The 16,104-nt window shown below is 47.5% G+C and overlaps 1 protein-coding gene across 5 annotated transcripts in view; it reads left to right on the plus strand.

The window, feature by feature from the left end:
• Ift140 (intraflagellar transport 140) overlaps nucleotides 1–16,104 on the plus strand; it is a 109,826-nt gene that overhangs the window by 92,632 nt on the left and 1,090 nt on the right. For 4 of the 5 annotated variants that reach the window (XM_023711628.1, XM_023711627.1, XM_023711629.1 and 1 more), the window contains 11 exons: nucleotides 4,224–4,401; nucleotides 5,340–5,530; nucleotides 6,021–6,116; nucleotides 6,349–6,481; nucleotides 6,570–6,713; nucleotides 7,376–7,504; nucleotides 7,680–7,862; nucleotides 10,116–10,322; nucleotides 10,588–10,800; nucleotides 10,891–11,057; nucleotides 13,740–13,881. In XM_023711628.1, the coding sequence (XP_023567396.1) occupies nucleotides 4,224–4,401; nucleotides 5,340–5,530; nucleotides 6,021–6,116; nucleotides 6,349–6,481; nucleotides 6,570–6,713; nucleotides 7,376–7,504; nucleotides 7,680–7,862; nucleotides 10,116–10,322; nucleotides 10,588–10,800; nucleotides 10,891–11,057; nucleotides 13,740–13,881 (1,783 nt within the window). Of the gene's footprint in view, nucleotides 1–4,223; nucleotides 4,402–5,339; nucleotides 5,531–6,020; nucleotides 6,117–6,348; nucleotides 6,482–6,569; nucleotides 6,714–7,375; nucleotides 7,505–7,679; nucleotides 7,863–10,115; nucleotides 10,323–10,587; nucleotides 10,801–10,890; nucleotides 11,058–13,739; nucleotides 13,939–16,104 lie in introns of all 5 variants that reach the window. The other variant, XM_023711630.1, reaches the window with a different exon arrangement.

Genomic DNA, 16,104 nt, shown 5'->3' on the forward strand with positions numbered 1-16,104 from the left:
TGCTCCACCCCCACCAGACCCCCTCCCTGCCTTCCTGTCCCAGAGAAGCCAGGGATGTGGGCTTGGACACTTGGCTTACCTGTCAACTTCTAAGCCTGGCCAGCTACTAGGCTAGGGACCTGGCAATGCTACAGACACCATAGGCAGTCAGGATCCTGAGGTACCGGGTGCCCCCCGCCATCCAGGCGTTCCTTCTTTGTAGGAGGTGCCACAAGCCCATGATCTCCCAGAGCCCTTCCTCACAGTGATTCTGCCTTTCAGTGGAGACATGAGTGCTGGAAGGGAGAGGATAGAGCACAGTCAAGAGACACTGGTTAGGCAGGCTGTTGTGTGCCAGCAGAAAGGGAGGTCTCAAGGAAGCAAGTGTACCCAGACCTGACAGGGTAGAGGCCCCCTTGAAGAACTGGCTAGGGTTGACCATGGGGTAGGAAGAAGGGGTGGGATTCCAAACATGGAGGGAGGGTACCATGCAGGCCTTAAGACAGAACTACATGTAGTTTTTGTCTAGCCATACTTGCTATTGCTGTGACAGTCACTCCTTTGAGGCCAGACAAGAAACTAGGGCTGTGGCCTAGTGTGCTATTATGCTGCCAGGCAAAACTTAAGCTACTAAAAACTGGACCAAGTCCATTCTCAGAACCTTTCAGTGCTAGAGGACAGATATTGCAGGAGGGTTTAATGCTGTGTTCTACCTCTGGAGATGCTGACCCGGGATAGGACTACCATAGTACCAGGGTTCTGAAGATACATTAATAAATAGAGACATGGGTGCCATATTCCATCTACACTGTTCTCAAGTGCAAGTACCCAAGATGTTCGGGTATGAAGAGTTCTGTTGCCAGTGCTCGCTTCAGCAGCACATATACTAAAGAGTTCTATTACCAATAGGCCCTGGGTAGTTACAGCACAGCCTTCTGATCCTTTTCTGACTGTACACTGCCATGTTGAGCCCTGGTCAAGTGGCTACCCAAAAACTCACCCCCACATACACATTTCCTAGGGTCACTATCTTGTTCAAATATGGCTCTACAAGGGTGGCGACCTAGCGCGGCGGTCTCCGCGCCAGGCTCTGGAGTGCGAGGTCGCCGGTTCGCGCCCCTGTCCCGACTCTTTCAGGGCTGGTGAGATGGCTCAGTGGTCTAAAGCACCTACTTAGAACAAGCTTAGCAAAGCACAGGGACCGTGGTTTGATCTCCCAACACCACATGCCAGCCAGCCCCGCCCCCTGGTGGGCTGAGCTGGAGACACACACACACACACACACACACACACACACACACACATAAATAAAAAAAATAAATTAAAAAAAATATGGCTCTACATGTCCACATGTAAAGTCAGGCTTTACTGTAAAGTCAGTTTATGTTTCTGACCAGCACTGGACGAATCTTTGATCATGAGAAACATCTGTCCATCAGTTCTCTGAGGGAATTTATGTACATATCTTAGCACCTTTCCTGCTGGAGTTTGTAGCAGTTACTTCTACTTTCCCTTCTTCAAGGAAGTTGGTGTTATGTCATGTTCTTTTATTTCAGCCTCTCTGTAATCAAATTCTCAGCTCTAGAAATTTGGTAGAGTGCAGAACACCATGGCACTATTTTTCCTCTGCTTACCCTGTGGCTCAGAAAACTTTTGGGTGAAATATCTGCAGTCATTCCAAAACACACACACACACCAAGCATATTTGTAGTGCAGTGTCTCCAACACTCAGCATTCCTAAGTACACAGGACAGCAGATGCCTTTTTTTTTTTTTTTTTTTTTTGTACTGAAGATTGAACTCAAACTTGTGCTTGCCATTGTGCTGCTGAGCTATCTCCCCAGCCCAATACCTTTAAACAGGAAATTTTTCCATTAGGAGGGATCAATTTCCCTACAAAATTAAATCTTTTTTTTTTTTCTTATATGGCTAATTTTCAGTGAGGAGCAAGCACAGTGTTTTAAAACCCAAAAAATATGAGACTGTCCCAGACATAGCCCTTGGGCTCATCTACTTGTTTTTTCTGTACCTCAGGGATGAGGTAAGAGAAGCTAAGGCCTGACTTCTATTCATAGAGGGTGGCCAGTGGTATCCTCATGCACTACCAGGTGGCAGGACTCTGGATGACCCAGTGAATAGCCACCAGCATTGGCCACTTTGCACTTCTAGGGGCCCTGTCAGGCCTCCAGGTCTCGGTGTTCTTAGTGTGGGAGACTGGGCACAGGAGAGCAACAAACCCAAGAGCAGAATTTAAGTTAGGAAGGGCCCTTCCTAAGGTATAATGCTCTCCTCAACAGTATCTGAGACTGTCATGTGACCACTTGGCACATAGCACATACTCAGCAGACCTGAAGCCAGACCAGGGGCGTCCATTCCTCTGTGAAACCCCCTTCCTATCCTTCCTTCCTGCTGTTTGCTGGCTTTGCTTGTACCTTGTGATCTGACTGCAGCTCCTCCATGTGCATCTTCTCCCTACTTGGACAAACAAGGAGCATCACTCAGGGCAGAGAAGCAACAGGGACATTGAGCAGAGGCAAGTATGCTATAGGCAGAGAGGCCCCAGGCTGCTAGTTCCCTAGTTTGCTGTTGTCCTGACTCGACATGTCCAGCCAAGCTTCTGCAGAACTTGGGTTCTTCCAGAAACCAGGACCATCTTGAGGCTGTTCCCTCCTCCACAGCAGCATCTGCTTCTCATTTTAAGTGCCTGGGAGCTGATGAAATGCAGATGTGATTGCTTTCCACAGACTGGCTTGGACAACAGGAAATTCTCAAGACTTGGACAGGACTGGGGAGGGGATATCTACTTCTTGGAATGTATGTCAGATTTACAAAGCCCAGAACTTCGCCCTGGAGTTATAGCTGTTCCCTTTCTCAGCAAGTTATATGGGAAAAGAATGTCAGGAATTGCATGAGGGGCTGAGACGATCCTGGGTCAGGAGGAGGCAGTTTCTGAGAGCACAGCTTAATTTTGTGGAGGAAATATGCAGCTGTCTCTTTGGGTCTAGGCCCTTCCAGCAGGTCTGGGCTTAGCTGAAAGAGGAGCACTGCCCTCCCCATGGTTTGTGCATAAGGCCTTAGTCCTGTCCTAGCAATTAAGGGGCCTTCCCAGCTCAATCTGCCTGGCTGGAGGCTGTACTTCCACTGCATGCTCTTCAGAACCCTAGCTTGATGGAGACTTTCATTCCCAATAAGATCAGTGTCCAAGTAGCAGTGCATCTCAGTGACATGGACAGATCTTTGTCACACACCAATGCCAGGGTGATACTAAGCCAGGTCTCTAGGCCTCTTGCCTCCCACCGTCTAAGAGGACAGATACTGGTGACAACCACAACCTGCTAGGACAGCGGGCAAATGCCAGCTAGCTCTGCCTGCTGAGTTCCCTGGTCACTGCTTAAGTCTTTTTTTAGTAAGTCTTAGCTGGGCATGGTAGCACACACCTATAATCCTAGTACTCAGGAGGCTGAGGCAGAAGGATTGCCATGCTTTTGAATCTAGTCTGGGCTACATCATGAATTTAAGGCCAGCCTGAACTACAGTACACAGCAAAACCCTATTTTAAAAAATATTGGGGTCCTGCCCCTTAGCTTAGCTCTTTAAGTGGCTGCTTCAGCAAAGCTGCCAGGCTCAGGTTGCTGTGGTTCGATCCCCACAACTCAAGGCAGCCAAACCTGCCCTGAAGGCATTCGGAGAAAAAAAATAAAAAATATTAATAATGCCATTTGTGAAATGACTGCACATACCTCACATACTCAGCTTGCACAGCGGACCTAGGAGGGTGGCCATGAACCCCAGCATACTGACAAACCCAGAGTACCCACAGAGACTCTGTCTGTTTTGTACATGAACATAGAGTTCTGTAGAACCTACCAGAGCTGAGCAGGGAACTGAGTTTTGTTTTTTGTTTTTTGTTTTTTGTTTTTTTTTTTTTTTTTTTTGGTGGAACTGGGGATTGAACTCAGGCCCTTGCGCTTGCCAGGGAGGCGCTTATTCCACTGAGCCATCTCCCCGGCCCTGGGAACTGAGTATTTCATTTGAGATTCCCAACTTGACACTGTACCCCATGTGCTAGCCCCTCAGGATGGAGAAGACTAGATTTGGATTTTTGCTTAAAGAAAGGAGTTTAAATGCTAAGATCAGGATTTTGTGCCAGAAGTCCCTGCACATTGACAGGTTGTTAAGAGAAAAGGAGTTGAGAACTGGAGTACTAGACTGAACCCTTAACAGGGCCCTTTCTCTTGTTTGCAGTGAGGCTGTCTGGGAGAACATGGCACGCATGTGTGTGAAGACTCAGCGGCTGGACGTTGCCAGAGTGTGCCTAGGGAACATGGGCCATGCCCGTGGGGCTCGAGCACTGCGGGAAGCTGAGCAGGAGCCTGAACTGGAGGCCAGAGTGGCCATGCTGGCTACACAGCTAGGCATGCTGGTGAGGGTATAGACACTGCCCCAAGAGGGAGATGGAGGAAGGTGCACATTCCTCCCACCATCCCCAAGCTGATCCTGCTGGAAAAATGGCAGATGCTGCTGTACAGACCTTCTGCTTGGGTTTGGGGCAGAGGCTAGAAGAGCATGGGGACCAGCAGATGGGGGAAGAGACTGGCAGATGGTGGGTAGAGGTAGTTACTAGGCTTCACTGCTGTATGCAGCCACAAGGTGGGGGTGGGAGGGCAGTACTTCTGAAACCAAGTGTTACAGAGACCCTTAAACTCTTTAAGTAAGAGGACAGAGCTCTGAGGAAACCCTGAGCTGCTGATCTCCCTCTTCCATTCTGTCAGGGATCATTACATACATCTCTCTCATTGAGGTCCACAAAGGATGACATACCTCCAGGAGGCATCTGCTGGGGGCCAAGCCAGAGGCCACAGCATCATCTGGCTTATTCATGTGGGCAATGGGGGACAGATACTCCCACTCCTAAGGGGATGGAGCAGGCTGCCATCTCCACATTTGATGCATGTTGGGCACTCTCCAGAGGGCCTCATCTGTCAAAGAAGCACAGGAGTTCCATGAAGACATGGCTGGGGTCAGTGGCTCCCATGAGAGACAGGCTCAGATTCCAACACATTCAAATCTCTGTTTCATAAGTCATTCTTCAACAAGGCAACAGGAATATCACATAGCTATGTGGCCCTTATGTTAAGCAAATTAGCTTTATGTATGGTGTCCACATGCCCCTAAAGTATCTGTATCTTTGGTGTGTGTATCTTTCTCTGGAATTCATGGTGATACCTTCTCCTAGGCTATGAGCTTTGAAGCACGATGCCACCATCACAAGGTACCCAGTGGCTGTCACCTTCCCTGCTGGAGCAGTCTTTCTCCAAAGCCCCATACCTGTGTTACCATAATGCACCCTTCATTTTTTAGGAGGATGCTGAGCAACTATACAAGAAATGTAAGCGCTATGACCTCCTGAACAAGTTCTTCCAGGCCTCAGGCCAATGGCAGAAAGCTGTGGAGGTGGCTGAGCAATATGACCGTGTGCACCTGCGCACCACCTACTACAACTATGCCAGGCACCTAGAAGCCAACAGTGAATGCAGCCTGGCCCTCAACTAGTGAGTAGCCACACAGAGGCTGTGGGGTGGGTCTGGCCACTTGTGCCTCCCTGAGGTGGCCAATATGGTTATAAGGATGGCTAGCATCCTCCTCAGTGGGGAACTGTCTTGGGAACCATGGGTTCCAGGATGGAGCAGAACCAGAGCCATAAACAACCTTCTCGCATCCTGACCCCAGTGTCAGAACAATTCAAAAACAGCCATCTTCCTGCCATATCAGCTGTTATGGAAGATTGAGCTAGAGGCCTCTGCACATATACAGGGATCACCGAGGGCCCTGACCACAGAGAAATACCTCCAGAGCAGGGACTGTGTTTAGATCCACTCCTACAGTTTGGATTTCCATGCTGTCCTTGACCACAGTACACAGGTTGCAGAGCTACTGGCCAGGAGCAGTTGCTGAAGGCCACTTCTCTGACCTGCTGCTGTGACACGGCCTTTGATTTGTCCAAGATGGGTAGGAACAAGGTCCTCTGGTCTTCCTTTACAGCTATGAGAAGTCGGACACCCACCGCTTTGAGGTGCCTAGGATGCTCACAGAGGACCTGCAGTCCTTGGAACTCTACATAGATAAGATGAAGGACAAGTAAGTATCTCAGTGGGACAGTACTCTGCAGTGGTCCCAGCATGTTATCTTCTGCTTCTTGTAAAGAATGGGGAGGGACATCCTCTTCGTTCCCAGCACTGGTGCTTGGACACAGACTCCTCAGGCCCCAGGCTTCTCCCCACCAGTCTCTTGCATCTCCCTTGCCAATCTGAGAATTACTAAGGGCATCATTTCCAGTGGGAAGGAAACCCTGAAAGAGACCCTCCCACAGGACACTGTGGCGGTGGTGGGCCCAATACTTGGAGAGTCAGGCAGAGATGGATGCTGCATTACACTACTACGAACTGGCTCAGGACTACTTCTCCTTGGTCCGTATTCACTGCTTCCAGGGCAACATTCCAAAGGTAAGCACATCCCACAGAACCAGCCACCCAATAGAGTGAGGCTGCTGAGTGGAGACTGACCCTCCTGAGTCCTTTGGTTTCTTTCTAGGCTGCTGAAATAGCCAACGAGACCGGAAACTGGGCCGCATCCTATCACCTCGCACGACAATATGAGAGCCAGGAGGATGTGAAGCAAGCAGTGCGCTTCTATACACGGGCACAGGCCTTCAACAATGCCATCCGCCTGTGCAAGGTACCGTGGGGTTGCCCCTTGCTGCCAGGTCAGGTGGCAGATGGTACTTTCTAGCTGTTCTCTAGGTTTATTAAGAGCATTTCCAACACAAGATTGGGAGAATCATACTTCAAACACTCGGGTACCACCACTGATTTCCACTGCTTACACCTCACCCTATCTACTTCTGTTAATCCTGTGTCTTTCATCTGACAATGTTTGCAAAGCACATCATTGAATATGTCCACTGTTCAGGGCTCCTGGGCCAGTAGTAGTAGTTCACTGCTCATGAACTTGCAAATAAGCAGACTCTTCATAAAAAGTCCAAAATGTCTTTAATTTCTGGAAAGACTATGTCATGTGTTTCTTTTTGTTATTTTTGTTGTTGTTGTTTTGGTTTGGTTTTTTGTGGAACCGGGGATTCAACTCAGGCCCTTGCGCTTGCCGGGGAAGGGCTTATTCTACTGAGCCATCTCCCTGGCCCCATGTGTTTCTTATAGTACTCTATGAAATGAAACTAAAAGCATCTGCACATCTGGTTAGTAGTGGCATACTTCACCTGACAATACACCAAACCAAAAGGAGTTGAACTCTCATTCAAGTACATCCACATATTCACCAACATAGTAGGTTGACTGCACCAAGTGTAAACTGCCCACAGAGCCCTGCTTCTTCCTTTGCAGGAGAATGGCTTAGACGATCAGCTAATGAACTTGGCCCTGCTGAGCTCCCCAGAAGATATGATAGAGGCAGCCCGATACTATGAGGAAAAGGGTGACCAGATGGATAGGGCAGTCATGCTTTATCACAAGGTAATGAGACCAGCAAGCAGCTCCTGTCCTTGGCCCTGGATCCTAAGTAGGGGAGGGCAGCAGGCCTAGCAGAGACCAGTGACTTTTGCCTTTGCCATATCCAGAAGACTCAGTTGGGTGGATTCTTGGGCCCCTGGGGCTTGAGCAGCTACTCAGAATTTTATGCTATCCACAGGCTGGTCACTTCTCCAAGGCCCTGGAGCTGGCCTTTGCCACCCAGCAGTTTGCTGCCCTACAGCTCATAGCAGAAGACCTGGACGAGAAGTCAGACCCTGCCCTCCTATCCCGCTGCTCAGACTTCTGCATCGAACACAAGCAGTTTGAAAAAGCTGTGGAGCTGCTGTTGGCTGCCAAAAAGGTGCAGGGCTGGCAGATGCAGGCCATACATTCAGTCACCAAGGCTTCAGAGTGGGGACACTCTACTGTCTCTCTTGGTTATAGTTTCTTGAGAAAGCCTGTGCCTCTTTCCTGTACTAAAAGAAAAGGGCACCTGAGAACAATTTCTGTATGCACAGCACACAGACCCTGATGAGGGAAGCATTCCCTGTTCTTGCCTAAGTGCTGTATGTGAGCACTGCCACTGTGAACACAGTCACCTCAGGACCCTGCCTTTCATCCCTACGGTATTTACCCAGGGGTGGACTCACTGGATCAAATGGTAATTCTGTGTTTAATTTTTTGAGGGACTCCCAGACTTTGTCCAGCAGTTATACCATCTCACATCACTACCAGCAGGGTAGAAGACTTCCAGTTTCTCCAGAAGCTCCCCAACACATAGTCTTATTTTGAACGTAGCCAATCCAACAGGTGTGTGTATTCACTCATCTTTTTTAGGTAAATATTCTCCTTGATAGAAACCTGGTAGAGACATAGAAATTATTAAAGCCATTTAAGATTAGCCTCCTCATACTGAAGGCTTTTTTGTTCTGCAGCCAGAGGTAGGTGTGCAGTTTTGTTCCCTACTAATGATAAAGGAATCCCTGCACCAGTGAAAAGTTACGCACCACGTTTCTGGTTAGGAAGACCTGTCACACACACATGAAGGTCCTTCCCCAGGCAGCCTGCTGACTTCATCCCCAGGAGGAAAATCAAAAGGGCCTGCTAAATGGATATACACACTCTAGATTCACTGAGAAAACTTGGGTAACTCAGAATAACCAAAAAAATCTAAGAATAAGAGATTACAGAAGCTCATGAACGGTGAAAAATAATACATGAAACCTAAGATAGCTAAAGAGTCTGGTACAGTAAGTGTCTAGGTTATGAGAAATGTGAGGAATCAAGAACTGTCATATCTTACCATTCCTCTTGTGACAAAGGGAACTGCATTGCAGAGGAAGGGCAGGCCACCTCTTTATTTCCCATTCTGTCATGCTACAGACCTAGCATCACAGGGGCCCCATGGTAGGAATATGCTGTACCCCAAGCTATGTCCCTAGCCCTGGAATGGCTCACCACTGACACAATGTATGTGTGGTTTAGGTGTGCACAGGATATGCTCCACATAAGCATTTGTAACAGCAATAGATGGCAGCTCTTCTATTCATCAACAGGATTAGTTAAATACTCTGGTTCTTAACTCACATGGAATAACTATGGAGCAGTCAGAAAGCTCATGTACTGATGAGGAGTGACCTCCAAGTCAGAAGTCTTTACCAAGACATCCCTAAGAAGGCATGGAGGCACGTGCCTGTAATCCCAGCTCTTCAGAGGGCTGATAGCAGGACCACAAATTTAAGGCCAGATTGGGCAACTTAGCAAGATCCTGTCTGAAAATTTAAAAGGGTGGGATACAGATGAGTGACAGACCACTTTCCCACTTGAGTTCACTCCCCAATACCTAAAACCAAAGTAAAATAGACAAACAGACAGACATTGATTTTTTTATAGTACTTGGGATTAAACCTAGGATCTTTGCACTGAACTATATGCCAGCCTGTTTTTTGTTTTTTAAATTTAGAGATAGAAATTAAAAAATGCATTCTTTTGAGATCTACAATGTCAGTAGCATAAGGGAAGTCCCATGAGTGACACTTTTTAATCATTATTCATTTAGTATGAGGTCTCACTAGGCTTGGTCTCAGACTCGTAGTGGTCGTCCTGTCTCAGCCTCCCCAGCACTGGGATTATAGGCATGCCACCATGCCTGGTTTCTTTGTTGTTGTTGTTGTTGTTGTTGTTGTTGTTCCTAAAATGCACTCTTTGGTTTTATTTTTTTTTTCCATAATTTTATTGAGAAACAAATAGCAATGAGACAGTTTCAAATAAAATTGATAGGACAGTTTCAATAATTAACACATTGCATACCACCATGCCTAGTTTCTGTGATTGGCATGCACCCAGGACAAGGCAGCATGGCATGCGGGACCAGGGATCAAACCCAGGTCCTTGCACTCGCCACTTGCCAGGCAGGTGCTTAGGCCGCCAAGCTATCTCCCCAGCAGCCTGACACTGTCCTTTATGCTAGTGAACATGAAGTATCAGACTGGCCCTCTCAAGTCCTTGAATTTGGCTTCCTACAAAGGGTGGCAGATACAATATGAACAGCCGTGGGACTTTGGCCTCAGCAGCCCACATTAACACACTCCCCTATTCGCTGGCACTCTTGCAGTATCATGAGGCTCTGCAACTGTGCCTGGAGCAGAATATGACCATCACTGAGGAGATGGCAGAGAAGATGACCGTGCCCAAGGACTCTAAGGTGCTATCTGAGGAGTCCCGGCGTGAGCTGCTGGAACAGATTGCCAACTGCTGCATGCGCCAGGGCAACTACCACCTGGCCACCAAGAAGTACACGCAGGCTGGGAACAAGCTGAAGGTGAGGGCATCCAGGCCTCACATGCTTCTTCCTTGGCCCCTGTGGTAAGCCCAGGCAGGGGTGAACCTTTTGATCACAGCTTTGGAGGGAGCTTGTGGGGCATGTGATAGACATGTCCTCTCTTGCCTGCTCTTCTGATAAAGCGAAGTATGCAGTACATGTGTGGGGGTCATCCTCCTTTTGCAGAAGCTAGTTGAACCACTATTCTTCTGGAGCTCTTCTAGTTCCACCCCTGCTCTCCTGACCTGGCTGTTTCTCTACTTAGGCCATGAGAGCACTGCTCAAGTCTGGAGACACAGAGAAAATCATATTCTTTGCGGGTGTCTCAAGGCAGAAGGAAATCTACATCATGGCTGCCAACTACCTGCAGTCCTTGGATTGGCAGAAGGAGCCAGAAATCATGAAGAACATAATCAGCTTCTACACTAAGGGGCGTGCTTTGGACCTCTTGGCTGGCTTCTATGATGTTTGTGCCCAGGTACAGACCTTCATGGGGATTCCACTGGGGCCCTGGGGAATGATAGTACCCCTTCTCCTAACCCTGGCCTGATGGGTCTCTTTGACACAGGTGGAGATTGATGAATATCAGAACTACGACAAGGCCCATGGGGCACTGTCTGAGGCCTACAAGTGCCTGTCCAAGGCCAAGGCCAAGAGCCCCTTGGATCAGGAGACCAAGCTGGCCCAGCTGCAGAACAAGATGACACTGGTGAAACGGTTCATCCAAGCCCGAAGGTGTGTCCCCACAGTGCAGGGTGGTGGGCAGTGGCAGGCTGTCTTGAGGGCCCTTTCTGTGTTCACCCTGTGACTCTCCACTCCCCTTCATTAGGAAGTTTGACTTTCAAGAGGCCAGACCAACCTTTTCTTTCCAACAGATACTCTTTAAGGGAATCTCTCAGACAGGAAGACTGGAGCTTAGGGCCCTCTCTGTGACCTGAGATACACCTGAGCTCCTGGGTAAAGCTCCCTTGGAGTCTGGGCAGTCTTGGGAAGACTGTTTCACAAACACCCAGAGATATGGAGATGTTAGTAGAGGAGGAAGATTTGGGTCAGGAGGTATGTTCTGAGGGGGCCCTGGATTTGATTAGGCATGCAGGGGTCAAGTAGGGTCATCTCGAGAGGAGCTATTGTGCAGCACAGTGTGGTAGAGACTCTAGGGACCTCTCCAGCAACTGGCCTCAGGCATATGGAGAGGAGGAACCCAGGTAGGTCACACATTGTCTCAGTTTTTTAATAGAATACTTTTTGTTTTTTCAGAGAGGTCTCACTCTATAGTTCAGGGTGACCTAGAAACTCAGTGTAGTTCAGGTTGGCCTCAGATTTACAGTGATTTTTCTGCCTCAGCGTCCCAAATGCTGGGATAAAAGGAGTATACCACCATGCCCACCTCTTGATACTCATTTTTTACTCACTGGTAATTAAACTTTTCAAACAGCCCAGCATGTGGTCACCAGCATATGAACAAACATCTGTGCATCTGTGGGCCACCTGAGCTCAGCTTCTGCCCAAACCAACATGAGTATTTTTCTATAGCTTTCTGAAAGAGTTCTAAAACTGCTGGGCATGTCGGTGCACACCTGTTGTCCTAGCACTTAAAGAGGCTGAGGCTAGAGGATCACTTTGAGTTCAAGGCCAGCCTGCACCTCAATGCAAAACCATCTTTAAAAAAAGAGTTCCATGGGGCCAGGGAGATGGCTCAGTAGAATAAGCGCTTCCCTGGCAAATGCAAGGGCCTGAGTTCAATCCCCAGTTCCACCAAAATAAATAAATAAATAAATTTTTTAAAAAATTAAAAAAAGAGTTCCAAAACACATTAAACAGATGTTGTACAGTGTGAACTTTTGTGTGTGGGAAGGGTGGATTCTGGAAATGAAACTCGGACTTCATAGCATCCTTCATACATCCTCAACTCATCTTTTGTTTCTTCCCTTACAGACAGGGTCTAAGTTCTCTGGGCTAGGCTTGAACTTGTAATTGTCCTGCCACAGCCTCCTAGAATGCAAGACTTACAGGCATGCACCATCATAGTTGGCCTTTTTTTTTTTTTTTAAACAATACTTGGGATTAAATTTAGTTCATACTGAACTGTGTGCCCAGCCAATTTTTTTCCCCGTTTCTTAAATTTAGAGACAGTATCTCATTAAGGCATTAAATTGCCCAAGCTAGATTTGAACTTGAGGTCTTCCTGCATCAGCCTCCCAGAGTTCCAGTATTACAAATGTGCATCACTGTGCCCCACCCCAAGCAGGCTCTTTGGGGAACCTGGCCACATAGGCTCTACAGTCTGCATCTAGCAGATGTCTGCCCAACCTGAGCTGTAGGAAGCAGCCCAGTGGGTGAAAAGTAGATATTGAGGGTCAGGATGAACAGCTTGTCAGGGAATAAGAGGGCAGGCCAGGCTCCTCCCTGGAGTAGCTGAGGCAGCATAGCTAGATGGGCCCTGAAGACCTGGTAAGTAGGAGCTCAGCCACAGACACTGCACCTTATATCTGCTGGCCTGTGCTCTGCCAGCACATAAAGGTTATCAGCTGCCTTGGGCAAGGTGGCACATCAAGTCCCCTGCATGAGATTCTTGGCCCAGAGCTTTCTGTCAGGCAGGGAGGGGGCCGACCCTGTCTGACACCTGCGTGCCTGCTCAGGTCCAAGTCTCCCCTCAGACATAGCTCCTGACCCAAATCTTCCCTGGGGCAGGAACTGGTGTTCATAAGACCAGCCACTGCATAAGACCTGCCACTGCAGGACCAGAGAGATAGCTCAGCGAACTAAGTGCCTGTTTAGGCAAGTGTAGGGACCAAGTTTCAATCCCCGGCACCACAGGCTGTGCTGGCCCTGCCACCAAGTGCACTGAGCCAGCCAATGAGACTGGGCATAGAGGCACATGCCTGTAATCCCAGTGCTGTAGAGGCTGAAAACAGGAGAATCACTGTGCGTCCAAGCTGCATAGTGAGACCCTGTACCAGTTTTTACTTTTATTATTTTACTTGTATTTAGGACAGGGTCTACAGGGTCTCACTAGGTAGATCAGACTCGTAGTGATCCTCCTGTTTACAGCCTCCTAAACGCTGGGATTACAGGTGCGTGCCACCACACCCAGTCTCAATCACTATCTCAGCGTGCCTTGGGTGTCAGGGCCAGTACTGCAGGCTGGAACGCCAGCCGCTGCATCTGCCTAAGCAGGCACTTTAATCTGCTGAGCTATTTGGCCAGCCCCCTGTACCAATTAAAAAAGAAAAAAAAAAAAAGTGCCACTACAGGTGGCCAGTGTGTGGCCAGTTAAATGAATAACTTAACTGGATAAATGAATTAACTTAATTCACAAACATTACCTTGATGAAAGATGTTCAGCCACTTCCTAGAGGCTGTGCTTTTGGCATGTGTTTTGGGGTCAGACTCAGGCCTGCTCTTTTCTCCCTGCAGGGCCTACATAGAGGACCCCAAGGAGTCCATCCGGCAATGTGAGCTGCTCCTTGAGGAGACAGACCTGGACAGCACCATCCGCATCGGAGACATCTATGGCTTTCTGGTGGAGCGCTATGTGCAGATGGAGGAGTACCAGATGGTGAGAATACTGCTGTCCTGGGGCCCGAGTCCCTGTGCCTGAAGGCTCCCACTTGGGGTCAGCAAAGACTATCAGTAACTGTTTTCTTTGATGCTACAGATTTGTTAGGAGTGTCTACCACACACCCATGCCTAAGTGACTAGTTTATCTTGTAATCATTAAAAAAAAAAAAAGGCCACATAAAAGCAGCTCAGCTCACAACTTGCACAAATGTTCATCATGGTTGCCAGTATTTATGTGATCATTTTTCTTAGCCATCCTGGTGGAGGTGTAGTGGTATCACACTGTGGTATTTTGGGTTCTGTGGATTGAATCCTGGGCCTCATGCATTCTGGGCAAATGCTCTCCCACCGAGCTACACTTCCATTATTTTAACTTAAGACAGGATTTTCTAAGTTGCCTATGCCAATCTCAAACTAGCCTAAGCTTCCTAGGTAGCTGGCATTATAGGTATGCACCATCTCATGGTGGATTTAATTTACACTTCATTGGTGACTTATGTTAAGCATCTTCTCATGTGCTTATCACCCATTTGTATGTCTTCTTTTGTGAAATACTCAAACCTTTCAATCATTTTGGTGTTTTTAAAAAATACATTCTAGATACATTTCCTTTACCAAATACCTGACTTACAAATATTTTCTCCTACTCTGTGAAGAAGTCTACTTCTGTTCCTTCTCTTCTCTCCTTCTAGAATCAGCTACCTTACATTTGGTGTCCCCTAGTTCAATTCACAGTCTTCTTTTTCACCCACTATTTTTATTTTATTTGTGTGTGTGTGTGTGTGTGTGTGTGTGTGTGTGTGTGTGTGGCCAGCTCAGCCCACCAGGGGGTGGGGCTGGCTGGCTTGTGGTGCTGGGGGATCGAACCGCGGTCCCTGTGCTTTGCTGAGCTAGTTCTAAGTAGGTGCTTTAGACCACTGAGCCATCCCACCAGCCCCACTATTTTATTTTTCATGTTGAGTAGTTTCATATACTATTTCTTCAAATTTGTACTCTTTCCTTCTGTAGGGTTTATGCTGATGTTAATCCCATCAAAAAAAAAAAAAAATCCCATCCAATTTTTCACTTCAAACTTCATAATTTTCATAATTTCTCATCTGATTTGGCATTTTCCCAATCAGGGGGAAACACAAGCTGGGTCCAGCTGCATATCCAAGTGTGCATAGGCCTTTCCAATTAGATGTGTTTTTCTCACCTCGCAGTAAGCTCTTCACTCTTCTCTCCTTCCCAGTGTTGACTCTTTGAATTCTGCCTCCAGAAAGACCCCAGGCCTTCCCCAGCTTCTGCTGCCCTTGGCTCACACTGTCCTAACCTCCTTTGACTTGTGTCTCATGCACCTAGCACAGTGTTAGCAGCCTGTAAAATGTTCAGGGAATCCTTCCAGAACAGTGTGAGACTTGTGCAGGCTCACTTAGCTGTCTTCCCATCCATGGCAAAAATCTCCGAACACAGTTTAATGGCTTGATGTTTTCAAATATCTGCCATCTTTAGTGATAACCTATCTGAAACAGAGTTGTTCTAAGAGCTTTGCCATCCTTAAGAAATACTAAGATCTAGGGCCAGGGAGATAGCTCAGTGACACAAGCACCTGCCTTGCCAGTACAAGGTCCTAAATTCAATCCTTGGTACCAAAAAAAAAAAAAAAAAAGTCTCATCATTATTCCTAATTTTTTTTTTAATTTTAGTTTTTTGGTATTGCAAATCAAACTCAGAACTTCCTGAGTGCCAGGCAGGTGCTGTGCAACTGAGTTATATTTCTGGCCCTAAAAAAACCTTAAAGCTGCTTGAAATTTTGTTTACATTCTAAATTCTTGTGTAACCTGAGCTATACAAGGCCCATTCCTCCCTCTGCATTTGTGCATAATCCTCCTTGAGGATGAACAGGGTATGAGCATGTTCCTCTGTAGGAGTCCACTCTGGACCCACTTTGAGCAGCTCTGAACACCACCCCTGTGCCCTACTATGTATTCCCACTGGCAAACCCAAAGAAATCTCACAGGAAAACCATTTGATTCCATAGTTTACTGGCCTACAAGCAAGGACCATTCATAAACTTGATGATAGATTAAAATAACCAAAACAAACTATTACTACCACTGCATGCCCTCCATTCTAACACTCACATGCCCAGACCAGATAAAAACATAGAACCCACTTTTCCTTTAGTGGGTAGCTGTGCAAGCCCAAGGTGAGCAAGTTCTAGAAGGAACATGGCCCTAGG

This window comes from Octodon degus, unplaced genomic scaffold, assembly GCF_000260255.1.
Source record: "Octodon degus isolate 3935 unplaced genomic scaffold, OctDeg1.0 scaffold00021, whole genome shotgun sequence".
Taxonomy (NCBI): Eukaryota; Metazoa; Chordata; class Mammalia; order Rodentia; family Octodontidae; genus Octodon; species Octodon degus.